General features: G+C 38.0%; 1 protein-coding gene across 3 annotated transcripts in view; it reads right to left on the reverse strand.

Moving 5' to 3' along the window:
* Window positions 1–27,918, reverse strand: part of CCDC141 (coiled-coil domain containing 141) — a 165,052-nt gene that overhangs the window by 24,121 nt on the left and 113,013 nt on the right. For 2 of the 3 annotated variants that reach the window (XM_090281213.1, XM_090281206.1), the window contains exons 10-17: window positions 26,892–27,011; window positions 24,785–24,976; window positions 18,436–18,615; window positions 13,963–14,142; window positions 13,227–13,352; window positions 11,231–11,419; window positions 10,218–10,397; window positions 7,676–7,825 (exon numbers count right to left, since the gene is read on the reverse strand). In XM_090281213.1, the coding sequence (XP_090137339.1) occupies window positions 7,676–7,825; window positions 10,218–10,397; window positions 11,231–11,419; window positions 13,227–13,352; window positions 13,963–14,142; window positions 18,436–18,615; window positions 24,785–24,976; window positions 26,892–27,011 (1,317 nt within the window). The remainder of the gene's footprint in view (window positions 1–7,675; window positions 7,826–10,217; window positions 10,398–11,230; window positions 11,420–13,226; window positions 13,353–13,962; window positions 14,143–18,435; window positions 18,616–24,784; window positions 24,977–26,891; window positions 27,012–27,918) is intronic. The other variant, XM_090281222.1, reaches the window with a different exon arrangement.

Genomic DNA, 27,918 nt, shown 5'->3' on the forward strand with positions numbered 1-27,918 from the left:
TTTTAACATATGATGAACTTTCAACAACTCTAATTTTCTTATTTATACTTATTTGATATCATTTTTCCTATTCATTCCATTCTCTGTGTGCTAATATTTGTCTCAGCTCTTTCCATCTCTTAATGCTCCTTACAAAGGAGCTGTTCAGGTCACAGAGGTCAATAAAGTTTTGACATTGGGACTGTCTAGGATATTAGTAAGGTTAAAGAGGAGACCCACTATAAGATACGGTATAAAGAGGACTCATTTGCCCAAATTATTTTTCATGAACAGTTTCCAGTATAGTCTTAATTCTTAGATATAGACCATTAACTTCAGAGGTCCCTCAAAAATGAAAAAAGTAAAGTGAGAAGTGTCACCAATTGTAACAATGCTAACTTGTATATAAACAAAGTATATGGCTAAACATTGAGAGGAGGGATAGATTATGAGTTTTAAGAACAAACAGTTCAACTTGACCAGTGTACCAAAAATTTAAGCAGTCAAGTTCCACTGAATACACTACTTTCTGTGCCCCTCTCTAAATTCAAGAAGAATAAACATATTGACAGACTACTCTCTCTTTATATTATCAGCAAAGGAAAGTACAGAGAAAATGCAAACCTTCTCAGATTATATGGAAGCATTTTGACACCAAAAATGAACAATGTTATCTTTGATAAATTTGACTATGATAAGGAAAGTCAGAAAAACATTAAAATTCTCGTCAATGGCAGCAAATAAGTTATTTGGGAGGGAAAAAAGGCTGTGTACTTGCTATATTTTGAACTTTAACACAGAAAAACATATCTGCTTTATAAGAGGCTTTCTCAAAATGTTTATTTCGAGGTGTGCATGTTATAAAAACAAAACCTTGACGCCACATTTAATACTTCTTGCAGACAATTATCTATAAAACCCTAGCAAACCTTCATATGTGCAAATGAGTATACTGATGTAAGTTTGCATCTGACACACCTGTACTTAATCAGCATTGTTTATTTTATTTGGTAAATTAAAGTGTTGAACATTAGTTTTAAGGTATAAACTAAACGAAGCACAAAGATCACATTAAACATTTAAGTTGGTAAATCAGTAATCTTCTAAAGAAGCAAAAAAGAACTATTGCTTTAAAATTTGAAAATTGTTTCTCCATTAGAAAATGTTAAAAAGATCATATTCGTTGTTATATTTATAAAGTAACCAATTCATATTTGAATTCTTTGACATTTGATGTTTTAAAATGCATGTGTTTAATTTTAGTGGGAAAGGACAAATGAGGTCAATTGTACGGGACTGAGATACAAAGAGACTGTACCCTGAATTATTCACATAAACTTTGAAAGAAATTTTCTTCTGTGAAGTCAGAATCTGCAAGTACCATTATAATAACTACAACATCTAAGTAAATCAGAGACCCTTGTATCTTTAAGAAAACATGTTCTCAATTGGGAGTTAATGTTTAATGAGTACAGATTTTCCTTTTCAAGATGATGAAAAGTTCTGGAGGCGGATAATGGTGATGGTTACACAACAATGTGAATATACGCAACATCACTGATCTGTACCCTTAAAATGGTTAAGATGGTACAACTTTATATCATGTGTATTTTACCACAATCAAAAGTAAAATTTTTGTTTTTAATAAAATAAAATTAAAATTAAAAATAAAGCAAAGGCTAAAACTAGCATTTCCTATTATTATTTTCCACTAAAAGATGTAACATATTGTTTTTTCCCCCTTACTGGAACATGACATATACAGGGTAAGACAAAAGTAGGTTTATGTTCTGAGTATGAAAAAGTTTATTCTCATATTGTTACCTATTAATTATTGTATTCTTTTTCCATATGAACAACTGTAAATCTACTTTTGCTGCACCCTGTATTATACACTTCAGTACAGGAGAAGGAGAAGGGGCCCTGTCTGCAACCTGATAATCACTGGGTTACATCTGCTTGTTTAAACAGGAAAGATCATCTATTTGAAAACTACATGATAAACGCAGAAAGGCTGGCCTTAACCCTTTAATCCTAAACCATGAAATTTTAAGTCTATTTTGGATGAAGACATTTAAGACTGAGAAATGATGAGTGCAATTTTATTACTGCTTGTTTCAGAATGCATGCACTTCCACTGAACATGATTTATAAGGCCGAAGAATGTCCATGGCACTATGGGTATGTGAAATGGGATCAGCTTCTTTCTGACACATGAACTCCTCTGACAAAGTTGCCGGCACTTTTCCCTTTTGGTCCCACTGAAGTCCATCATAAACCTGTGCCTTTCCCAGCTCAATTCAGGACCACTGCAGCAGATACAAGAGGAAGGCAGCATACATGAACTGCCTTTAGCAAAAAAAAAAAAAAAAAAAAATTCTAGTCATGCTTAATTTTTTACCTGCACATTTCAATATAAAAACTTGGCTTCCCATTTAATCTCCATGTAACTTGTGATCATATTTTTAAAAGAACTGAGTGCCATGTTGCTTGACCATGGTATCGTTGTTCATGCAGCTGTTTCTAACTTTAGTTAGCTTGTCAGCCACGGGGAATGGTGGCAATGGCTAAGACAACTGGACAACCAGAGCACGTAAGCCAGAAAAAACACCCAAAGCTTAGGGCAAGATAAAGTTTACCCAATCAGAAATATTTAAATGTTGTTATAACTCATATTCATAACATTTAGGGAAGTCTTAAGAAAATCAGGAGGGAATATTTTTTTCCTAGTGAAGAGTGTGTTTTCCTATCTTCCCACTGGCTCAGCTCCTCTGTATTTGCTATGGAATGAACCGACTATAGTAATGTAGCCTTAATTAGGGGAAAAATATTAAGACTTTAAAACTGCATTTCTTTTGACCCTAGCAGAATGAGCATCTTCACCAAATGTCCCAGGGAGCAGTAAGTCTCTCTCAGGCTTAGGGATGAACAAAGCTTCTTTGAGAAGAAGCAGAAGAAAAAGAGGCTGATGACTACGAGAGTGGCTTGCTATTCTTAGTTCTGGTTGAGGCAGCTTTGGCACTAGAACGTTTTATTAGTGAGCCTATTGCTGACAAAGCCAGTTTATGTGAGGGTCATGGGACATTTTAAAACTAAGAAAATACATTTCAAACAAAAGCCTTTCATTAGAACTATGGCACATGTTTGGTCAGGAGCAAAAACACAGGACAAGTAGTCCATTTCTCTTAATGCCCATTCCATGAGCATCATTTCTTGCCCACTGTTGTGCCCATTCCAGAAGAAAGCTTTCTGACTGATGCTCATTTTTAGTAAGAGAAAGCTGCAATGTTATCATCTTCCAGGGATGTTCGCATTTGAAATAAAGGGATCCGAAGACCCATAATTTAACTGGAATGATTTGTTATACAATACTAACAGTAGACTCTTAAGCTTTAGTGCTGGAGAGATTAGAGACAAGACCTCCTTGCCTGTCCTTCCATAAATCGACTGTACCGCTTCTTGCTGTGCTTAAGGCCAGTCCTGGAAGCAGCAGAAAGTGGGGCAGCTTGGAAAGAGAAGACCTTTTAAATTGTAGGTGGCAGCATGTCTCAGTAATGCCTATTTTATCCACTCTGCAAAGTTTTGAGTGTCCATAACATATTTAAATTTTATTTTCTGGACTTGATAACTGAAATTTTACACTTTGGCTCTCCCTATTCTTTAGGAAGAAGAGTCATTTTGCAGATTTTAATGCTATGAGATGGACATTTTCAGAACAAATTATAATAGTTCCTATTCTCTTACAAATACCATCACATGGACCCATGGTGGGGCCTGATAAGGAGTCACTGGGATGAAGTCCCATGAGCTTTAATTTGCTCTGGACTCTGTTTCCTTTGCATTCTGATGACCCATTTGGCACACAGTAGCCAGGCTGATAGTTGATGAGGGACAATAATTAATTTTTTTCTTCAAATCATGAACTAGGGTTATCTCTCTGGAAAAAATAATAATTATCCGTGCTTCCCTCATCAGGTGTTTTGCCCATCTACGCACTCATTTTCTGCTTCTTTTCCTGCTAGTGAGTGACCATCCATGGTCCATTTGTCAATGTCAGATCACCACACAATGTCAGAAGGTTTAATAGTTGTGTATGTGTCTATAGCTGCACCTTTTCCCCATGCCAATTTATTGCTTCTATTCTCCCTTGGATCCCTCGAACTCAGAAGAATTATTTATCCAAATTGACAAAAGAATTTGTGTGATTAGAACATAGACATTGTAGAAAAACAGATATAGATAGATAAATGATAGATTGTCCTTTTGTATTTCCTTCCTGATGGGTTAGATGTTGCTACAGTGTAAAACATTCAAGCTAAAGTAATATAATTATATGAAAACTTCCGAATGCAAAATTAATTTGAGAAAATGGATACCAACCAAATTCTGCCATTACTATTCTTTTCAGCAAAGTAATTGTTGGTGGTCCATAATGAAACTCTAGCTACAAATTTCCATTAGCATCATGTAAATGTAAAGGTAATTTTTTTTTGGCCAGACTGCAAGAAGAAAGCATGCTCAATCCCAACTTATTACATTTCTAAATGAAGACATGTAAAGAATGAGTAATGTTCTGTCATGTAATATGGCAGAGAATGTCTATAATGTTTTGTGTATTAACAACTTATTTATATTGCCAGGCAAGAAAATGCATAATGTAATTCAACATTCATGCATACAAACATATCTTTGTGTGAAATGGGTGAGAAAAAAAATCACAAAGTATGTCAAGCTATGCTTTCTAGTAGGTAGACATGGAGAAAATGAAGTTTTACAATTTCCCACGTTATGCAGTGCATGAAATTAGAAAATAATATTTTACCCAAGGCACAAATCCATGGTTCTTTGTCTTCAAGGAATTACCACACCACATTTTTAAAAATCACATTTAGAACAGCTCACTTTATTTTGCCTGAGGTATCATGTCCTTTTCTCAGTGCCATTCGTGTAGTTAAAACCATGTAAGTTAATTATGGCAATATCAAAAAAGAGTAATTTTGGTTGAAATTACCAAATTAATTGTGTTATTATATCAGGTCATACAAACAGCTTATGGTATATATGACACAGAATAAAGAGAGAAGAGGCAAGTATAGAAAAAAGATACATTTAACATCAGATCATGCAGTGCTTGAATGGACTACAACATTAAGTGAATGGTGAACTCTGAGTTTAGCAAATGACAAGTGTGTTAGTGGCCAGTAAACAAGCTGATGGCCCAAAGCTGACTCCCTGAAACTCTGCAGTCCTGTTGCACAATGCCAAATGAAAATCATATACACTTCAGTCTTCTCATCTAAAAATGAAGATATTAAACTAGATATCCTCAAAATTCATTTCAACCCCAAGTCTGTGAACTTGCAAGAAGTCCTTTAAGCACATTAGAAGAAAAACAAGGTGTTTTCAAATCAACTTAAAAAACCAAATGCTATGCATGGCCTAGTTCCCTGGTAAGGTATCTGACTTTTACTTTTATACAGAAAAAAAAAGTAGTGGAACATACTGCTTTTAATTTTACATAATGTTTGAAGTACCTGCACCAAAATTCATGATGATAATAATAAAAATGTCTAGGTGTCAAATACTGTTACCACTTGGAATCTGGCCAGCTGTTTGCACTTTGATATTCATAATACAAACTACAACACATGGCATCTTTATTTTACTAAAGGGTACTGAAAATATCCCTTCTAATTAGTTTCCCATTTAGGCTCATGGTTAGAAAGTCCAGAGTGCAGATACTATGCTGTGACATTCCTAAGATATCTATACAAGAAAGGAAAGGGGGAAATCAGAGTAAAGATTTTCAAAGATCCTTTAAATATCAAACTATAACCTCCTTCAAAGATTAGTTGGATCTGAAGTAGAAGCAAATAGAAAGAATGGCTGTGTTAATATTTAAGATCATGTTAGAGTGATATCTGATTCCTAAATCAAACCTACACATATCTGGTTGCTCATTCCTGTGAGGGTACAGACAATCCCGGGGCATCCCTACTATGACTGGCAGAGTGATCTGCTGTCCCTGCCAGCTGGCTCCTAGCACAGGTCATCACGAGGAGCCCCTGTAAACAGAACCAACTGGGCAAGGGCCCGGACAGGGAGCCCCAGCCCCATAAATGCCACAGTGCTTCAGGGAAATGGAAACTGAGCCATAGGGAACTGGAAATAAGCCTCAGAGAGCTGAACCTCACAGCAGGGAGAGTGATTTTCAGCAAGACACCAAGTTTCCCATGAAGATGAAGAAGACAAAGAAGAACAGGAGGAGGAGGATGGTGGACAAGAAAGATGGGCAGAAGAACGAAGAAGAAGAAAGAGGATTACTTTGGGGAACGATAATAAACAAATTGTTTCCATGGCTGTAAATCTAAAATGTATAGTTTTGGGGAAAAATAACGCTCTCTTTAAGACTGCTTTCCTTACCAAGGCCTGACTGAAGTGCTATTAGCTGCAGTACAGGAACCCGAAGAAACTATTCTACTACCTAGAGCGCAGGATACGCTACAGGTTTAATCCCCAATGAATCTTGAGCCCACAATGACTGCCTCGAACGCAGACTCCGAGCAGCACCCCTACAGTCCTGCAGCACATTGCTAAAATGAACATTGCTTTTGATGTTAGTTTCTGCCTGCCTCCTGCTTAATGGGATCCAAGTGGCCTCTCCTGCTCTCTCCTCCTCTTCCCTTCCTTCCTTTCCTTCTAGCCTGGCTTGCCTCCTGCCCTTGCTTGTGGTCTATAAAAGGGTGTCCTGCAGGAAAGGGCACTTCAGAGCTAGACCACTGTCCCAGTTTAGTTACAAACTCTTTAGTCCATGCTCTAGTGTTGTTTGATAATGCTTGATAAGTGTTGGGCCTAGATTGTGTAAACTGATCACAAACAGAATGTTCAAGAAGGTTTACCACTTCCTTCTTCCCCCACCCTCTTTTCCTAATTATATTTGTGACTAATGGATTTGAAATTACGGTACCTTGTGTTCTGTCAGTTCTCCATCAAGAATCGGGACCCTTGCTATCCTGAACAAGTAAGGCTCTAAATGGAAATTTAACTAGGGGAGGATGGCCGTTGTGGTCCAGTTTGTATCCAGGGCCTGGGGTCAAGTAGAATTGAAGGAGAGGAAGTGGAATTATGTGATACGGGGTGCACTGATGCAGAAGACAATTTTTGTCTATTATTTCTTTTTCTCTAGGAGCTGTTTTGCCTGAAAACCCACTCTAACTAAATATAAACCAGCTACTTGACTTTGGTGATAATACTTTGTAGCCACTGAGTCAAAGAGCCTGCTCCCCTGGTCCTTAGCACCCGCGTCACCATGAATCACTGGCACTTAAATAGAATCTCAGCAGGCTGGGGATGGCTGCAAAGGGACAATGTCACCGTTTCTACCCTGGCAGGCTGTGTTCACTCAACCAAGTGAGTGCTATAAGGATTTGAGTCGGGGACAAAGAAAGTATACTGTAAACCGTAATACTGAATTCTAGGTTTTTCTACACATTGGCAATGTACTAATTTCAACAAGTTGGGGAGACTGAAGTTTACTCACACTTTGAGTTCCAAGGCCATCGCTCCATGGGTTAAAGGTCAAAGGTGAAAAGAAAGTCTGATTCTGTGTGTGTGTGTGTGCACAGATGCTGAAGCGCATGCTTTAGGCTCAGACACATGCTTCAGTAGGGTATCGTTTCTGACCCCTGCCACTCACCTCATTGATCTCGTCCCTTGTGGTGCAGCAGTGCAAGCTGTGGGCCAGCGTCCGCTCAGACTCCTCAGCTTTGGCACACCAGTTCACTCTCTCCCCGTCAAGGATGTCCAGCTGCTGCTGGAGGTTCTTTGCAGACACATTTGAGCAGTTCTAAAAAGTGGAAGAGAAGTGGCAGTAACAAAGGGAATAGGCAAAACAGCAATGACACAAATATGCTACTTACAAGCGTTATAAAACTCAAATGACACTTAAAAAATAGGCTCCTAATTTCTCTTCCCTTAAGCATATTTGAATATCCTGATTTGAGAAAGTAGCCAGACACCCAATATGATGGGAAAGCCCAACCGTTAGACTTTAGGTCTTGAAACTTCAGTTTTGAAGTTTGCTCATCACACTCAGCTCCTCAGAGACACCATTCATTATAAGGTATAATTTTTACCTCAAATGGCATAAAATATGCATTAGGAATATTCGGCTTCTGCACTGTAATTTTCCTGTCAACTTGAGCTCAACCTCAGGTTCATTATGCAAGCGCTCCGATCTCCTCTCAGCAAAGGACTGCTGAGGCCAGGGCCGGACATGAACTGGAGAGCAATTTACATTATTTGTGCAAAGTGAGATGTTTTACTATTTAAAAAAAAATTACTAATAAAATAAAACTCTTTAAAAAGTAAGCTCCTTCTTGGTAAAAAGAGAGTCTATTAACAGTGACAGATATTTTATATTCCTATAACTTTTAGTTAAAAAAAGACTTTAGGTTTAGTATATTCCATGTAGTTTAGTGGATATCTAAAATAAACTTTAAAATAAAATTGACCATTATTATTCTGTTAACATTATACATACTGGATAGAATAAATGTAATATTTTCTCCTTAAATTAGAAATTTGAAGAAGGATATATATATATATATGGTCTGTCTGTAGAAAGTCCAATAATTGTTAACATAATGGGAATGGTTTACGTGGCAACAATGTAACTGGCAGCCAAGGAGAGGGGACTGGATTGCATATGTGTGAACAATGATGAGTTTACTATACTGGTTAGCGGGGGTGGTAGATACTGTTGAGTGTGTACATGACTACTGTGTGGCTGTTGCATTCAAAATGACTGAGTGAGTAGAGCAATGAATCTGCATCACATTTTATGTTAAGCTTGAACATTCTTCTGTGGAAACTATTTGGATGACTCAGAAGGCCGCAGCTATGGGCAACTGGTGACTGGGAGCTTCATCACGACAATGTGCCCACTCATGTATCACATATCGATCAGAGGTTTTTAGTGAAACATCAAATCACCCAGGGGACTCAGCCCCTCTACAGCCCAGATCTGATGCCCTGTGACTTCTGGCTTTCCCCCAAACTAAAATCACCTCTGAAAGGAAAGTGATTTCAGACTGTTGACAAGATTCAGGAAAACACAACTGGAAAGCTGATGGCGATTGGGAAAACTGTGTGAGGCCCCAAGGTGCCTACTGTGAAGGGGACTGAGGCATCACTGTTTTATGTACAATGTTTCTTGTATCTTGTATCTTCTTCAAAAAATGTCTTTTTCATATTACATGGTTAGATACCTTCTGGACTGACGTCATATATATTAAATTAGAGCCCAATGTGTTATTTATAAAAATTTGGCCTGGAATTATTTCCTTGTCTTTTAGACATGTCTGTAACACCTGTCCAGTGGAGTCAAGCAGATCCAATGTCTAGTGTCCAGAGCCTTTGATCTCCACTAGGAGGCTCTTTCATTCTGGGCTTTTATGGAAAAAGTAACTTCTCTAGGCCTCAGATTCTTCATCTATAAAATGAGGGTCTGGGGCTAGATGATCTATCTCTAGGATACCTTGCAGATTTGAAGTGCTAAAGCAGCATTGTCCAAGGAACATAACATTAGCCACACAAATAATTTTAAGTTATCTCATAGTCATATTAGAGTAAAAAGAAACAGGTGATATTTATTTTCATAATACAGTTTAATCAAAATATCACCATTGTACCACATGACCAAATATAAAAATATTAGTAAGTTTTTGAAATCTGGTATGCATTTCATACTCAGAGCACATCTCAATTTTTGCTAAATTTCTATCAGAAACCCTTGATCTATATTTAAATTTCATAGAGTTTATAGTTTAAAATCTAGATTCCCACACCTGAATTGTTCTGAACATAATTAAAAGTTTTCCAATAACTCCAAGTGTCAATTTTTTAATTAAAATTAATTAAAAGTTTATTTTCCTAGATGCATTAGGCACACTTCAAATGCAAACAAAACCTGACTGCTGTATTAGACAACACATCTCTATAATTTTTTAATCAGCATGAGATTATATGTATTAAACAAGACTTTTATAATCCAATTTTTTTCCTTGAGATGTTTTTCCTTTGTTATAGGTGGTAGAAACTCAGTACAAATAACTACCCAATGTTGTAATGTATTTTTAAATTTAACATCTGCTAGGCAGTCTGCCTGGTTTCTCCCTCGTGGCAGCCCATCTCCCAGCTGCATTTAGGTATGAGTGATGGTGTTCTAAGTGGCTTACAGGCCGCTGTGCAGATGAGATGATGTCCACTCCCAGGCAAAGGGCCAGTTTGTAGAGATGGTCTACGTGTGCCCGCTTTTCCCGAGAGCGACTGAGCTGAATCTGGGCATCCTGAGCATTATCCAGGTGGTTCAGCTGTTCTAGAAACTCCAATTCTCTTGATTTGATCAGATGGTCCAGCTGGAATAAAGGGCATTAACAATTAAAATGAGTTTCAATTTAATGAAGAGAGGTTTTTAAAGCCTCTTTCTTATAACATACGTTACTAAGTGGTCAAGTGCTGCCACACCCATCTACAACTGTTAGTTGTTATAACCAGAGAAGAGTTACAAGGCTGCAAATCAATAGGGTAAAAACTGGGGAATTAATGTTGTCATTTCTATTAAAGAAGAAAACACTCTCTTTGGTCATTGCCTAAAATCGTAAGAAGATCTAGGTCTTTGATCTGAATAAATTTAGAGGCTATTTTAAAGGGATATCAACACATCTCCCCTTGCTGTTAATAGAGACTTACAATAAGAATTTTTACTGCGCATTCTATGATGTCAGATACTTGCGATAAAAAAACATTTGAATTTGTTTTCTTCCCTCAAAGAGCTTACACTTGAGTTGGGGGTAAAAATAATTAAAAACCAAGATGATAAAATGACAAATGGGAGGAATAATCAATGAGAGTTCTAGAAATTTAGAAGGGAAGAAAGTTATTCCAAGTGAAGTAGGATCACTGGCAGCAACGTAGGATCACTGGCAGCAGGGTCTGGCTAACTGAGAAGAGAGAACGGGACCTGTCAGACAACAGCAGCTTAAGGGCCAACGAGTCAGACATGTGTGTGCTACCGCTGAGGGAGAGGGCAGGGCTGTTCGGCTGGAATGTAAGGGAGCACGGAGGTGTGGTGAGAGAAAAGTTAGAGGCCAGATTGTGGAAAGCTTCTAATACCATAATGAGCAATTTGGCTTCTAGTTATTGTACAATAATTATATTTAATTTTATAGTTTAAAACTGAGGGTCTCACCTCTTCCTTGACTTGGTGGAACTGGACTGTCTTGTACAGGATGTCCTCATAGTCTCGGATTCTCTCTTGCTGTTGTTGATGAAGGTGAATGAGATCCTTCAGCTGTTGGGACTTCTCTTTCACAGGGGCTCCTCTGCCATTTAATGCTTCTGATTCTTTTATAATGTATTGAACTTCATCATTGAGTTGCTACAATGTTGACAGCAATAAAGGAAACTCAGCTTTCAGAGCCCTTGCTTTTTACTTTACAATTCACTATACTGAGATCTGAACAACCAATCCTGCTCTCCTTTGTTAACAGAAACATTGTGAGCCTCACCACAAGCCCTGCAAGCCCAGGCATTGTGTTTGATGCCAGGGGTATATTATTCCATCTCTATCTTCTCAGAAAAAAATGTTTAGGTGATGAACAATGAAAAAAAAGCATTTTAAAGTTACATGGTGAAATGGAAAGTCATATATTTCTTTAGCTCACCAAATATTCTAGTCATCTGCTAAGTAAATATATTTCAGACATTTTATAAAGCCATGATCATCTTGAATATTTAATACAGACTAGAATCAGGTGGTATGGTAAGAACACCAAAAGAAGAGAAGTACATAAATATATTAGGGAATTACTTGTCCTCTGTGATAAAAGAAAGGTCAGAATGAACCACAGCTGAGTAGCACAGCAGATACGCTACTTTAAAAGTGGTCATCCCAGAATCCACAAATAGCCACTGCACACAGGGAGGGATAAACTGCCTTCCCTTTTACCCAGCACTATTTCAGTATCCCTCATAGAAGTCCAGATCCTGGGGTAGACTGTGCAAAGAGTTGACAGGTCAAAGAGGAAGACGCTCTAATAACCTCAGGACTAGGCCTTGCAGCAAAGACAAGACTTATGGAAATGTTTAGGATAAGGAGATAATTTGCAGAAGAGTGACCTAATAAAAATCTTCAGGTTTAAATCAAGCATGTGGGTATCAAATATATATGCACATCACAGAGACAGAGCTAAAGAAGCTCTACAGTCCCTAATTTAGAGGACTTTACACACGCACACACTCCTGCCTGTGCAGGGCACTGCATGTGAGCACACATAAAATGCCAGTCAGCGTACAACCCGGCACATCAATAAGCCTAACATGAAGCCTAACTGAACTTTCTAAGCTTCACTGTGGGCTACAATGTTGTGCATTTTGTGTGTATGTGGAGGATTATACGTTATATCGGTTTGTCTGAAAGGAACATAAATTAGATATTCCCTACAGAAAGTTTCAACCTTCTCATTTCAGGATTCTTTAAAGCCGACATGTACGAAGTAGTGACAAACAGAAACACAGGTATCGTAACTTTGCAGCAAAGGACAAGAATCCAGGCAGGAGGATTACATGACTGAGGGCCATTTTTGGCAATTGTGTCACTGTGTCCCGTTCAGGAGTCGGGAGGTTGGGTATGGAATGCATTAGCAGTCAGGGCCTGGGGACATGACTCATGGTTTTATCTCTCACATCCTGAGGGCCCCGGGAGAGGGAAAAGAGGAGAGCACAGCAAAATTCCTGGGGGAGCAGGGGGAGAGACAGTGACATCACAGGGTCATTTCAGGGGCAGAGGGCAGCATCACCTCTGTGTCAGGAATTGCTCACCCTTGTTCTGAGACAACTTGATTTAAAACATGTCTATACTCCTTAGACAATAACTACAGTAAATATATATTATGAAAACATTAATAAGAAAATAATTTAATGTAAATTAAAACAATCTAAGGTAAGACTACTCTTAGGACATTTTGTAGCCAAATGTTTGTATATCATCAAACCCATAATACTGCAGAAACACAGTAAGAAAAATGTGTTTGTAAGTGGATTTTATTGGACGAGCAATGCTTTTTAAATTAAAAAAACAAAACAAAACAGTAATTCACCAGTCTATTAAAATTAATTAGGTAAACTGCAAGTGAACAGTGAAAAAAATTTTCTATTCACCCAAGTCCATCAGTTTGTTTCTTTACCTGAAACTGAGGCTTCATTACATTCCATTTTCTCCTTAGGCCTACAATGGTCTGCAGGCTCCCTCCAAGGTCAAGTGTAGACACAGGCATAAGTGCTTCCTGAAGAAGTTTTAAGTTGTGAGTAGTCTGAAATAAACATTGGATAGTTACGCATGCTTTCTCTGCCACCACCAGCAAAAACGTTATGATCGTTCCCATGATGACATGGTGTGTCATCCGCCTCTCCAGTTCCCATGAAAACACTCACCACCTGGAGTGAGTCCCTGGTTCTAAACCACATCGATGAAGAAAAGCATAGGCCCTCAGTTTTTTTTTTTTTTTTTTTTTTTTTACCTTTTGATTTCATTGTGGTAAAATATACAGAACAGATTTTGGCATTTTAAGCATTTTTTCAGTGTGCAGTTCAGTGGCATTAGTACATTCACACTGGTGTGCAACCAACACCACCATCATCCCCAGAACTTCTGCATCACCCCTAACTGTAACTTTGTACCCATGAAACATTAACTCCTATTCCTGCCCTCAGTTCAGCCCCTCATAATCTCTATTCTGCTTTCCTTCTCTGTAAATTTGACCATCCTGGGTACTTCATATAAGTGGAATTGTATAATATCTATCCTTTTGTATCTGACTTATTCCACTTAGTGTAATGTTTTCAAGGCTCCTGCATGTTGTACCATAAGCCAGAACTTCCTCCGATTTGAAGGCCGAATGGCACCCCGGCGCGTTCCCTCACCTTTCTCAGTTGCTCTTTGAATGCTCCCCATCGCTGTCTCACAGGCTTGCTCGCAGCGGCTTTAAGTTGCCATGCGGTCCGCAGGCGGCTGAGTTCTTCTCTTTCTGCCTTCTGGCTTTTTATAGTGTTCTCCAAAAGGTGCACTTTATTTTTCGCCGTTAGTATTTCATTCTCTTTTGCCTGTTAAATTAATAATTCATATAATGGCTTATCACATCTTTGCATATAAGAACTCTAGATGGCAAACACTGGATCACAACCAAAGGAGAGTGCAGCAGTTCTGATATCCAGACAAGTCAGAAATGCCTGTGCAGAGGCTCCCAGGACCCATGGTCCATGCCGGGACCCCAGGGCCCGAGTTCTCCAAGGCCTCTGAGGCGTCTGAGTCACCTGCTAGTGTCTGAGTATTCCCTGGGGCTTGAGAGGGTGCTTAAATGAGCTCCTGGACACAGGAGTACTATATTAAAGTCAAGATTATTTTAATGCTTAGTTTTAAAGTGCATTCTACCTTTCATTTTAACACAATAACAGATGCCAAAATCTCATGGAGTATGAGGGGGCAGATTTTTCTGGTCTGTTTTTTTCTTTAAACTATCTCATTGCATATATTACACGTATTTTAAGTTTCTCTTACGAGCAGTTACTCAAGTTACTCCCTTTTGTGAGAACAGAAATGTGCATCTATATATCTCTATACTTGAATCTCCATTGTGCACCAGAAGTACAATATCAAGACTTCTCTTCCCTACTTGAGGTTCTAGCTGACTGGTTAGAAATTCAGCTGGAGGCAGGAAAGTGAGAAGTAAACAGTAAGAAGACAATGTACTATTTTATGTGCCAACATCAAAAACTGCAGAAGAATATTTGTTTGGCAAAATAATGATTTTTACTTTGATGGTCAGCCTTTCTCAATAAATTCTTGAATTTCTAAGAAGTAAATGCATGTGGATTTCTATAATGACAATGACAACTAAATATATATAAGTCAATGGACCTTTTAGAATGTATTAAGAAAACAATGTCATAAAAATGTAACAGAATACTTAAAATAATAGGTTACCTTATGTTTAAATTATTTCAAACATTAATATTGCATATTTACATTATTATATTAATTTAGACATTATAAAGTGCCAATTAATTGCAAAAAATATACTTGCAGGTCCTCAATGAGATTTTTCTCATGGATTTGTAAAACTAGGAATAAAATGATATATTTTGTAATTATGGTTAACAAGATGATTTTATGAAAGATATTAAACAATTCAGCAGGATGCACCCCAAATCATAGTTTTTACCTCTGCTATAAATAAAATTGGGGTGTCTTTCATGTATTACATATTAAGAAACTAATAAGCAAAATGTAATATAATATATAAATTAATGTACACTTGGAAGTCGCAGCTTGCCAATGACAACTACAATCAGCAGGGCATGGCAGTGCAGGTGAGGTCTAGAAAAGGGAGAGCAATGGTAGGATTTGTTGATGTCTAGATGGCAGGATCCAAAAGGAGTGATTATTTGGCAGACTTAAGTATTCTGACCTCTCAGAAGATTAAATAATCTACCTCAGGTGTAGTTAGTAAACACAGTACTCATTCTGCTTCGGTGTAAGGACACTAACTTGTCTATTTTCCACTTAGTTTCAGGCACACTAAATGGTCTTCTGATAGCTGGCTTTCTAGATACCTTGGTAACAAGAAGGCATCCCAGATAGAATTCTTGGTGTTCACCACAATAAATTTGTAAATTGGCACTTTCATCAAGATGGCTGCCAGGTTTCTTCACTTAAATCGGCTTCTCTGACCTTGATGATTTTTAGATGAACTGAAAAAATTTCAGTTTCCAGCTTGGAAATATGAGTCACAGCACCCTAATCAAGAGAAGAACACTCAGCAGATAATGCCAGTTGGCATTGTCCCTTCTTAACAGCCAACCTGGTTACCACATTTCAACAGGGATGTTTGTTTAAAAGCCTAACAACCCAGAAGATATGAAGAGAAGTAAAAATGTGTTTCACTTGTTTTACCAACAATTTCCTGTCTCAGAATGTTGCTGAACTAATATAGTTAACTATTATGTAAGCCATAATTCTCATCTATAGGAAGGAATTTATCATATGACAGTAGTAAAGTATGCATTTTTAAAATATAATTCCTGACATTTGATAAATTTTTACTAGCCCTGCCAAGATAGGACCACAGAACTGGAAAGCAAGAGAAAAACAGACAATAGAAACAACTCCAGATCCAGATACAGGAATTGGCTGACACACACTTTAAAATGCCCATGACTAATATGGTTAAAAAAGTGTAGCAAAGGTGGAGAAAGAGATAACAAGAAAGAGAATTTCATCAGCAATTGATATCTGATAAAAAGACCCAATGGAAACTTCACACCCATAAAATAAAATTCCTGAAATGAAGTTAGTAATAGGTAAAAAAATGCAGTTTGCAAATATTTAAATTCTCTTATGAGTGCAAATTAGAGAAATACACAATCAAGAGATGGAAAAAGGTATACCGAACAAAGTAAAAATATGAAAGATAGATGATAGCTAGATAGGTAGATGGATAGATAATACATGTTCTAAATGTTCCAAATTAAAAATAACTTATTATTTCTTACAATAAGCACCCATATAGCATAAGAGCATGGGCAAACTGCTTAGCAAGTTTCCTGTGACACTTACAGATAGTATAAGGTTTATTAATACTGTTTAATGTATATTTTGTTTCCACATAAATTGAACATGAATGGCCTTTTAAACAACAAAGGTTGAAACAAAGAAGATAATGTCATTCTCATTATATTTATTAAATTAAGGAACTCAAGCCCTAGGTCTTGAGCTAAAAAACAAAGATAAAGAGAAAATTGCATCTGAAAGTAGAGTAGGATAGTTAGACAGAACCTAACTCTTCCAAATGAATTCAGGCTCCAGACTGAGATTAATCACATCCCAGAGTACTAAGAAAATTGTAGATGCCAGTTATCTTTGCATAGCTACAAAAAATAGATGAAGGGCCAGAAAATCAGAGAAAGAAAAATGCTTTGACTTTCAAAGACGGGAAAAGACTGGGCTACACGGTTTATTGATTGGAAAGCTTTACAATGAAAACCAATGCAATAACTTCATTGTTGATCAAGTAGTTGGTAGGCACTTTGGAAAGAATCCCTTGATCACTATGAGTCAGCCTTAAGTCAATCTGATTTCTGCCCGGTTATTTTTATATAAATCATAGGATGTTAGATAGATTGAGGTAGAATTAAACCCAGGAGAAACAGCTAATGTAATAGACAGCAGATCTAAACCTAATTTGAGGAGATGGAATCACGGGTGAAAATAAACAAAATAACATTAAATAGGCTTAAATATAAAGACCCACATTTTTATGTAGAAGATAAATAGCTGACACAAATATAAAATGTGAGAGACCTAGCATGGTGGGAATTGTAATAAAAATGCATGGGGATTTTGTTCAATTGGAAGTTTAATATGAACCAGCAATGTGAAATCATGGCTAAAAATGAATGTATAATCTTAGGTCTCATTAGTAAAGAATGATGTCCCTTTGTACTCTATGTCATAATTGTACCTCACTTTTTGGTTGCATTTTATCAATGATTTTGACAAACCATAGATATTTCTGGGAGGAAGAATCCGAATGGAGAAAGAAAAGAGGCTCCTCATAAATTATAGAAAGAATTTTCATGCATTTTGCTGCAGAAAAGACTCAGATTAGGTATAGCAATTATTTTCAATGTATAAAGGACTTTCATGTATAAAAGAAATCACATATGAACACTTTCCCTCCTGCTTTGTTTAGCTACAGCAGGTAGAACCAGATATGAAGTCAGATTTGACTTAGCATTTAAAAAAATGTTTTCCAGCAGCTGGTGTTTTCTAACATTGGCATGAGCAGTTTCATTAGGAAGATACTTGAGGTATTGAAGGAAAAGTGAATTAGCTATCTTTAAAGAATTCTGCAGAGAACTTTATATGGGTTAGAAGTCGATATAAGGATTCTAGAGTATTTTACAGATGTAAGTGGCCAACTAAAGTTTAGGGTACATTTCTAAATACAATGGAGCTTCACTATTAAAAGATGTACTATAGTAAGAAATTCTTCTAGATGAAAACTCATCCTAGACATTGACTTGAGCCACTGGGAACCTTGGAAGGACCTTGCTGCATGCTCTCAACATAACTTAGAACTTCTGGGTGAACTTCTATGTAATAATAAAAAAGATGCATTTGGATCATAGTCACGCTTTCTTATAAACTTATGAGAAGTCTCGGACTAAAAAAAAAGAAATGCTGGGCTTCAGCACTGCTTGAGGTTGAATGAAACTAAAAAAGAACTTTCTAAACCCACATTGCTGATTAAGTGATAGCTGAACTTTTTAATTTATAACTTTGATTTTGACAAGCAATCCTTGCAGATGGTGTGACTCGCAGAATATCATTCTCACCATATTCATTAAAATAAGGAACTCAAGCCCTAGGTCTTGAGCTAAAAAACTCCTCTTCAAAAAGAGCTGCCATTGCCTCTCAACTGAGTCAGACCGACGCTTGGCTTCTGCAGTATCCTCTTCCTGCCACGGGTCTTTGGCTCGGTAAAACTCCTTCAGGCGCTGACACTGCTCCTCTACCTGACAGGGGGAGAGGAGAGAGAGAGAGAAAGAGATAGAGAGAGAGGGAAAGTGAGAGAGAGACAGAGAGACAGAGAGAGACAGAGAGAGACAGAGAGAGACAGAGACAAGAAAGAGGGAGAGAATAAATGCAAGATAAGAACATTTAAAAACATCTTTAAAGAAAAATGACACTAGATTCCAATAAAAGCCTATATAAAAATGAAAAGGAAACTACATTTCAGAATGCTTTAAATCCTTATTAAATATTGCCAATTTACCGAAAAGATGTGAAAATCTATCTAGGTTGTTTATTGACAAGACTACCACTGGGTAGTAAATTGAGCAACGAGTTTATTACCTATAAGACCTACTTACTGTAACCCAAATCATGTTTATGTATTTTATATATGTGCATGTTTTACAACTGGGGACAATTTATGTCAAATACTGGCATGATTCCATTTAAAGCTGAGTTTTATAATTCAGAGGAAAATCATATACATACATATATACACATATATGTATGTAATGAAGAAAATAAGAAAAAATGTAAATCAGTAAAAAATTTTCAGTAAATCACAATTGCTTTGAATCAGTGATAAATCAGAATTTGAGTACAAATAATTACTAATTTTCTGTACAAATATTAATATTAAACAGCTTTCATGAGCTAATCTTATTAAGTTATATTGCTTTACCTCCTTAAAATTATATTTTTTCATTTGCTAACCAATGTAAGCAGTACTAGATTATTTTCAATCACCCTCTTTGTAAAGAGCTTAAATAAAATCAAATGTGCCTACAGAACTAAAGATGAATGTGTAATTGACTGATGTAGAAATAGAAGAAAACTTTGACATGGTTTTTACACATTTTGAAGAATACTTAATGGCCAATAAGACAAGACCCAAAGAGTTCATAACTACCAAAATCAATCTAACCAGGATGAGAAACCTCAGGCAATGGTTAGTGACTGTATTTTAAAGACTTTAACAACATTCTTAAATTAAGTGAAGTTAATAAGATAGCCTGCAAATGGCAATCAGAAACAGAAGTGCTCTTCTCATTTCCCATTTCCATATTTATTCATGGCCCCATTTTGCTGATATTTGTTTCCTCAGCCCAGAATGATCTTTCCTCAATTTTGTGCTCCTACTCTTCCCTCATAAGCTAGTTAAAATGCTACCTCCTCCATGGAGTCTTCTAAGATTTCCTAGTGAGAATTAATAATTTATTTCCTTGGGTCCCTTAACACAGTTCTGGAAGAAAGACAACAAAAGCAAGTTTCTACAACACAAGGACAACATACACACTGGGCACACTCACACTGAGGAGGGACCACCGATTACACTGAGTGAAGAGAGAAGGACTTCCCATAACAGGTGACATTTGATTCATGTCTTTCAGAATTGTCCAGAGTAAAAGGGAGGAGCAGAAAGGGATCCCAGGTGGAAGGAATAACATGTGTGAGGCACAAGTGTGAAAGTACTGACTGGTTCAGAGCCTGATAACTGATCTTAGTGTGGGCTAAGTTCAGGTTGCGGAAGCTGAGTGGTAAGGAGGAAGCTGGAGGGATAATCGAGTTGCGGAAAACCCCACTGCAGGTTTCAATTCATTGTCTACTGTAACCAACATGATGTGACACATTCTCATTAACTATCACAGTGACTCAGAATCAGCGTGAGAACCATCATTACTTCAACAGGACTGTGCACTACAGACTGGGGAGTCAATTTGATCGGCTGTCGGTTATGTGCAATTATCAAAACACAAATTTTAATTCATCCGCCTTTTCCAACTGTTCCAAAATCCTCCTTGAAGGCAAGTAGGAATGTTACAGAAACAAGGGTGTCCAAAAACAAACCCTGGAGTTTGCGGCTGGGGGATGGGGAAAAGGAAGCAGCTCTTAAGACACCTTTGAATGCCTGGGGCTAGTTGCTAGTGTCTTTGTTATGCAAAATGGCTTTGATACTTCCAAGGCCCAAGAAGATGGGAGGAGTCCTGAACTGTGGGATGGTATGGAAGGAGCCTACAGAGCCAGCGTAGGGTTCTGTGAATGGTCAGAACTGGTTGCAACACCCACTGCCTCAGAGGACACAGTCAGGGATATATAAGCAGCTGTGGACATTTTAGTGGGGTTTCTCGCTCTCTCGCTTGCTCTCACGCTCTTCCTCCATGTGGTTTGGAGGAGGGGGCTTTCCAGGTTGTTCTCTCTCGCGTGCTCCCTCCATACAGCTTGGTGAAGGGGCCTTCTCCATGCAGTTTTGAGAAGCTAGGTTCTCCATGCAGATTAAAGAAGCTGAGTTCTCCATGCGGTTTTGAGAGGGCTCTCCAGGCCGCTTTAAGAGGCTCTCGCCATGCAGTTTTGAGAAGGAGGGGAGATCCATGCGGTTTGCAAGAAGAAGGCAGTTTACAAGGAGGCTGAGAATCCAGGCGGTTCTGCATTGAGAGCTGGAGGGCACCACGGCGCAGAAAGGACCTCCCCAATCAGATCTGAGTGATTGGCAGCTACTGGTAAAGCTGAACTGTGCCTAGGAAGTAGGGAAACGGTGTTTCTGACCTTCCTAAGGCTGGCCTGGTTTGGTAGTGGGGAGGCAGAACTACGTGTTTGTGGGCATTTTAAAGAACATAAGACTCAACAGCAGAAATCCGTAAATAATCTAAATCTATTTAACTGTTAAATAAACAATTCTTTTTCTTTTCACTAAACTCTAGTACTGAGAGTTGTAATTCTGGCGGCGGGCAATCGGGCCCCTAACTAAAGAGCCCATGGGTTCTGTTTCACTCGGAGCAGCCCAGAGGTTCTCTTACAGGAGTGCTGTCATTATAGGAATTCCCTTGAATCTGTACTAGTTTATTTTTTGAGTGAATTAATGATAAACTTTAATACTTTATTCATTTTTGATAAATTTATTTACAGCTTGCTTCACAAATTACATTTGTCAAATTGGCTGAATTTCAGGAGGTAACATGATCAAATGTGCTTTAAAACGATCATTTTTGAAAAAAGGAATGAAAGGGGAGAATTATAGGAGGGAGAGAGAAGAGGCAGAGGTGACTTCTTTAAGCTGGGCAAGAGGCAACGAGGACCTGAGCTGAGGAAGGGATGGTGCAAATGGAAAGGAGGGGGACTTAAGAAATCTTTTAGGTCATGTCTATAGACAGGCCTGAGGTAGCATGGGTTTTGAAATAGGGAAAAACAAAAGAGAGGAGACTGGGGATTAAACTTAAGTTTTAATGTTCACTAGCTGTTTGATCTCATATACCTGACATCTCAGAGCCTCCATTTCTGTCACTTGTAAAATAGAATATTAGTAAGTAAACACAGAGGTGGTGTAAAGCTTAAATAAAATCAGGAATGAGAAACGTAGGGCCTGGTGCAAAATAAGTGTACATTGAGAGACTTTGAAGCTTCTGCAAAGGACTTCTGAAAGATGATGGGGTCGTTAACCCAATGCCAAAGTACAGAAGAAAACACGTTTGACGAACAGATAACCAGTTGTGTTTTGTTGAGTTTCAGGCACCCATAGGATATATACGTAATCAGTATGATTGGAAGTTGAAAGCATTGGTCTGGAGCTCGGAAGTATTGGAGCTGAGGAACCATTTTTCAGTCACTGGTGAACTGAAACCATAGGTGGTGGTAGTGTGTAAATTTTATAGGGAAAGTGTACAATGGGCAAAAGAGAGAGCGTAGGCAAGATCTCTGGGACCCACCACACCTCCGGAACAGAGAACTGAATTAGGAAAAAGGAGAGGCAACATATAAAGAAGGAGATGGAGTGATTCCACTTAATGATGTGAAATATCCAAATAAGGCAAATCTATAGAGACAGAAAGTAGACCAGTGCTGGCAGGAAGCTGGGAGTGGGAACCGAGATGAACTGAAAAAGTGCACTTCAAGGCACTGCAGCTATCAATACTGGAGCACAGAGATGGTCACTTACCTCAATAAACATAATAACAATCACTGTACTACAGAACAGATGAATTTTATGATATGTAAATTACACCTAAAAAATCTGTTTGTTTTTTTTAAGCCAAAGGTGGTAAGAATAAAAGGATTAAATACATGTGGCAGAGAGATTAAGCAGGATGAAGACTGAAAATAGACCATTCAATTGTCAATCAGTATGTAGCTTTAAAAGACATTTTCAGTGGAATGAAGAGGTGGCAGATGGCAGGATTAAAAAGGAAGTAAGCTACACTGCCATGGGATGAAGGCTGGAGGATGAGCTAGCAGAGACAAGAATGCTGTCTTCCTATTGCCAAAGTCCAACTGTGAAGGGAAGGAAAATATACAGTGGCTGCCTTCATGAGACCAAGACCATTTGGACATAACTGTGGAGCAAAGGGAAGGAAGCAATGGAAAAAGCAAATTGGAAACATTAGAAGAGGCTGGTAGAGCTAGATTCTGAAGGATGGGGAAGTGTTACAGAGTGGTGGTCTCCAAAAATCCCCAGAGCCTGTGGGTTGGGGGATGGGGAAAGGGGAACAGCTTTTCTTCCAAGGCCCCAAGAAGATGGGAGGGGTTTGACCATGGAATGGTACACAAAGGGCACACAGCGCCTGCTCAAGGTCCTGTGAATGGCCAAAACTGGTTACTACACCCACTGCATCAGAGGAACCATGAGCTGCTGAGGGAAGAAGGCAAACCTGAGGGGAAGGAGAGGACTGAGCAAGAGCACTGCCCAGATTAGAAGGACAGAAGGCTTGGTCAGAGAGGACAATAGATTAAGTGAAAGCTGGGAAGATGAAAGGAGCCAAGGTTCTTCTGAGAAAGTGCTGTTTGTAATGCTAAACTTTCAAGCCTAAACCCAAGACTCCAGAGGCCAGCATGGGTCATGGAAGTAGATTCTGAACCAGAAGCCAAAAAGTATATTTTTGCCAGTGAAGATGCAGAAAATGAACGCTTCTGTGTACCTTTCCCACCATTTCAAATTCTGAATAAAAATGTTCATCAACAGGATAACGCTTTCAGTTGTAATACCTCTGCTGAACCATGAAATTTGGGGCTAAATGACAGAAATGACCGGAGGTGGAGTGCAGATGTGGGAAGGAGATACTGGCAACCTGAGATTTCCAGGGACTTGGCATGCCGTCCTCCAGAGGGACAAGAATTCCGAATGTTACATACAGACTGAGAGCTGACAGAGGAAATGTGGGAAGGCCGGGTGGTGGGGGCTGGAAGTAGGGTGGGAGTGCTGGGAGGGTGGGAGTAAGAAGATGGAACTCCAGCATGCTACCTAACTTTTGTTGGCTTTATCCCTGAGTGGCCTTGCTGGCTCTACCTCCCACTAAACCAGTGCCTGCCACCTGGAAAGGAGGGTGATCTGCATGCACCTGGATGCACTGGGACCCTAGCACTTTTCCAGTAACATCATCTTCAAGGAACTGGGAACTTTGAGAGTTAGAATCCTAGTCTACTAGAAGGAATTTACAGATTGTCTAGTACCACCCTGTCAAAGCAGTGCCTCAGAAGAAGCTCTCTGATGCAACTTATTAAAAAGTATCAAACAAGACAGACCTGTCCTGGCCAGGTGGCTCAGTTGGTTGGAGCATGGTCCTGTACACCAAAAGGTCGCAGGTTCAATCCCTGGCCAGTGCACAAACCTAGGTTGCAGGTTTGATCCCTGGTTGGGGTGTGTACGGGAAGCAACTGCTTGATGTTTCTCTTTCACATCGTTTTCTCTTTCTCTCTCTCTCTCCTTTCCTCTCTATAGAATCAATAAAATCATATCCTCAGATGAGGGTTAAAAAAAACAACAAAAAACCAAGAGAGATCTAAGAATGGACCCAAAAGCATCATTTCCAACTCTGTGTATTTTAAATGAGCCATGTGACTTGCTTAGGTCTTCAAAGAGATCCATGGTTTAGAAGATGACTCATTTTAAAATAATTTTGTTCTATGTTTAGATCAGTGTTAATATTTATGAGCCATATAAAAAGTGTCCCAACACAACCACTTTGCTTATTTGCGTGTATATCTACATATATATACTTGCATTATGTGTCAGTAAAACCACTTCTATTTTAGTGTTTGTATGGTGCCTTGGTGCATCAAGGGCCTATAAGTGAGCACATGCTCTGGGGTGGAGGATATAGAACAACCCACCAGGGCTTCCATCCCCACAGAACGTAGGAAGATGGGCAGAGGCCACCTTGCTGATAAAGGCCAGTACTGTACCTCCTCCGATGACTTTAGAAATGCCACACAGGTTTGCAGGACTTGTGACCTGGAGCCGATGCTTTGGCCAAATATGTTTAATTCTTCCTCTAACCATTTAGCTTTAGAAGAAAGTGATGCCACTTCATCAGGTTCAAGTTCATTTTTCTCTGTCATAAGTTTTGCAGCTGCTTCTAATTCATGGGATGCTTCCTATGAAAGCAAAGCACAGAGGGCCAGAAGCTGACAGGGGAATCATGAACATTTACATTTCATTACCTTCTGCACATCCATCTATTAGGATTATTAATTGAACTTGTACCAAGACTCTCCTCAATAAAAGGAAGGCACAACTTTCAAAAAACATTTTTTAATGGTGTCTTAAAATGAAAACCATCTCAAATTATTCTTTCACTTTATCAGCTACACTTATTTAGAGTATTCTAAATTTTGTGTTACAAATAGAAGAAAAATTGTTTGGTATGAAACATGGTAAAACAAATGGCAGAAACATTTTAAATAATTTAAAAAATAATTATATACCAGAATTATTTTTGAAATTAACAATAGCTCTAGCAAATTCTTAAACTAATTTTTATATACAATATGGCAAATTCATATAAATTGTCTGCCCATTTTTTAATTTATAAAAATGACATTGAAAATGCAATCTTATTTGAATTGCTATCTAGAAGAATTTTTAAACAAGTGAAGGGGAAGTGTTACATATGAGGTCTAAATAGCGTAAAGGGGCAGTGAATTTGACTTGCTTAGGGTTGCTCTCCTATGTCTTATTTTGATTGCAATTTCTGGCATGTGAAATCTAATCATTGATTAAATAATTAAGTTTTGTAAGCGTTACATATACGATTGTCACAGAAAAAGTCATATGAAATTTCATGTGATATCAAGTCAGGAATTAAGCAAATATGAAAGAAAAAAAGCTTCATTCCCATTTGCTTCCCTACTTGTATTTAATATGCTTCCCCAGTATTCCGCTGAATGGCTGTAATTTTAATTTACAAGTGCTGCTTCCAGATGACACTTGGGGAAAGAGGATGAGGGGAGTTTCTCCCATGTAATTTCTTCCTTAATTCTAAAAACTTTGGAATAAAAAAAGAATGAATTCAGACATGCGTTTCATTGTAAACATTTTATGTTTTTTTTCATCTGGGTCTAACTTTATTTGATAATATTACAGTCTATAAGGTTTAGGCTATTGGTTTTATTATTTTTTAATTAAATTTTTTGGGATGACATTGGTTAATGGGATCATATAGGTTCCAGGTGTATATTTTTATGATACAAAATCGATTAAGTTATACTGTGTTCCCACCACCCAAAATCAAACCATCTTATGTCACCATATACACAAATATAATATATAATACATGTGAACATTTTAAATAATGAATTAAAAACACCCCAGTTAAAAATGGGTTTATGTGTGAGTTTTGGCTATGGGTGCTTCTGCAAAGGAGTCTTTTCTGCTGAGAACTGATGGGAACACACAGTCATTTCCTGCTGACCTTGGAGAACCAGGCAAGACACTTTACTCAAGTTTCCTAAACACCTGCTGGGTCAGGCTGGGACTCAGTGCAGGTCTGGAGCTGCTAGCAGGAATATTTGAACCCAAGTACCATGTGAAAGGGGTGAAAGGGAGTTAGAGAAGGTGCTAGGGAGAGGAGGCAATTTCTGTCCCTGAAGGTTTAGTGGAAAAACAAAATTTACCTCCTGAGATCTTGTATTAACACATGTTGCTTTTGGTAATTTTATTTTTTAACTTACTCTAGCAGAAAATCACAGTCTTATAAAAGCACTCTTCTTCCTCTGGCACCCCAAAGGGACTTGCTAACATCTTTCAGGCCAGGAAAAGGGGCCAAATTAGTGTTTAATACCAAGCTAGAATGCTGAGTTACAGTGAGCTCAACCCCCCTAGTAAGTGCACATATAAATATAAATTATTCAGACACACAGAAGAGTAGGAGTTTTTGAGTAATTATCTGCCATAATATTAATTTAGAATTTCAACCCTCAAGTAAACTAGGATTAAGTTTTAGAACTACCGAGTATAAAGAAATTATCTTTGAAAAATCATAACCACAATAATAATTCTTATTGTACTTACCTTAGCTTGGATATCTAGTTGCAAATATTTACTCAAAATCTTCTCTGACTCAGAAAGGTTGGAACCGACATCCATTGTGTTGGAAAGTACTGCACTGATTTCCTGAATTGATATTTCCACCTTTAGGAAAAAAAGAATATATTGCAGCCTTAGTAATATATATTTGCATATGTATATTTGCATATGCATAGAAAAGACTAATACTACTCTCCATATTCCCATTATACTCTAATATATCAATGTTAATCTAAAAATAGTTTTAACTATTTTAGAATTTCATATTTAAATTAATAATGCTGCTCATCATATGAGGTAATAGTACTGACCCACCAATAGAGGGTATATGTTTAAAAATATTTCTTTTATTAACAGCAATGAGATAAAAGCAATCATCCATGCCCTCTAAGAATTTATTTTCTGTATTATCCAGAAAGGATAATGCACTTGCCAACACATCAGCAGAGATAAATTTATCTGGTTAATTAACTCACAGTCATCCACTGTATGTTGAATAGGGCCCAATTTTGAGGCACATTTTGAAGTAGAGGTCTAGAGCCTGGGTATTAGATCACTTTATGGGTTTCTATTTTTAAGGCTGGGGGACCCTGGGCAGCACCAAACCCTATACATGTGATAATAAAACACAGGAACACACTTAGGTGATTTAAGTGATTAATATAAAAGGCTATATTTGATCCTCAGTATACATAAATCAATAAATAAAGTGACCTTTAAAGGTTCTATTTCATTCAAGGTACTGCCTTTGTCCTGGGGTCTAACTAGAGTCCAGACTTCCCAGAGTCAAACTGGTTCTAAGTTGGCAATGAGACAAAAGTAACAGCTGTTTGAGTTCCTACTATGTTTCCACCGCCACCAAATTAGCTTGACTCTCAAGCTCCAGGGAATGTGGCTGCACAGCTGCCACCATATTTGGAATCTCCCTGGACCCAGGCATCAGAACAAGGCTCAGATTCACAACTTTTTGGACCAATAACAGGTGGGGAGGCAATTTAAATAGAGACATGGT

The sequence above is a fragment of the Furipterus horrens genome, unplaced genomic scaffold, assembly GCF_987537825.1.
Source record: "Furipterus horrens unplaced genomic scaffold, mFurHor1.1.pri manual_scaffold_1, whole genome shotgun sequence".
Taxonomy (NCBI): Eukaryota; Metazoa; Chordata; class Mammalia; order Chiroptera; family Furipteridae; genus Furipterus; species Furipterus horrens.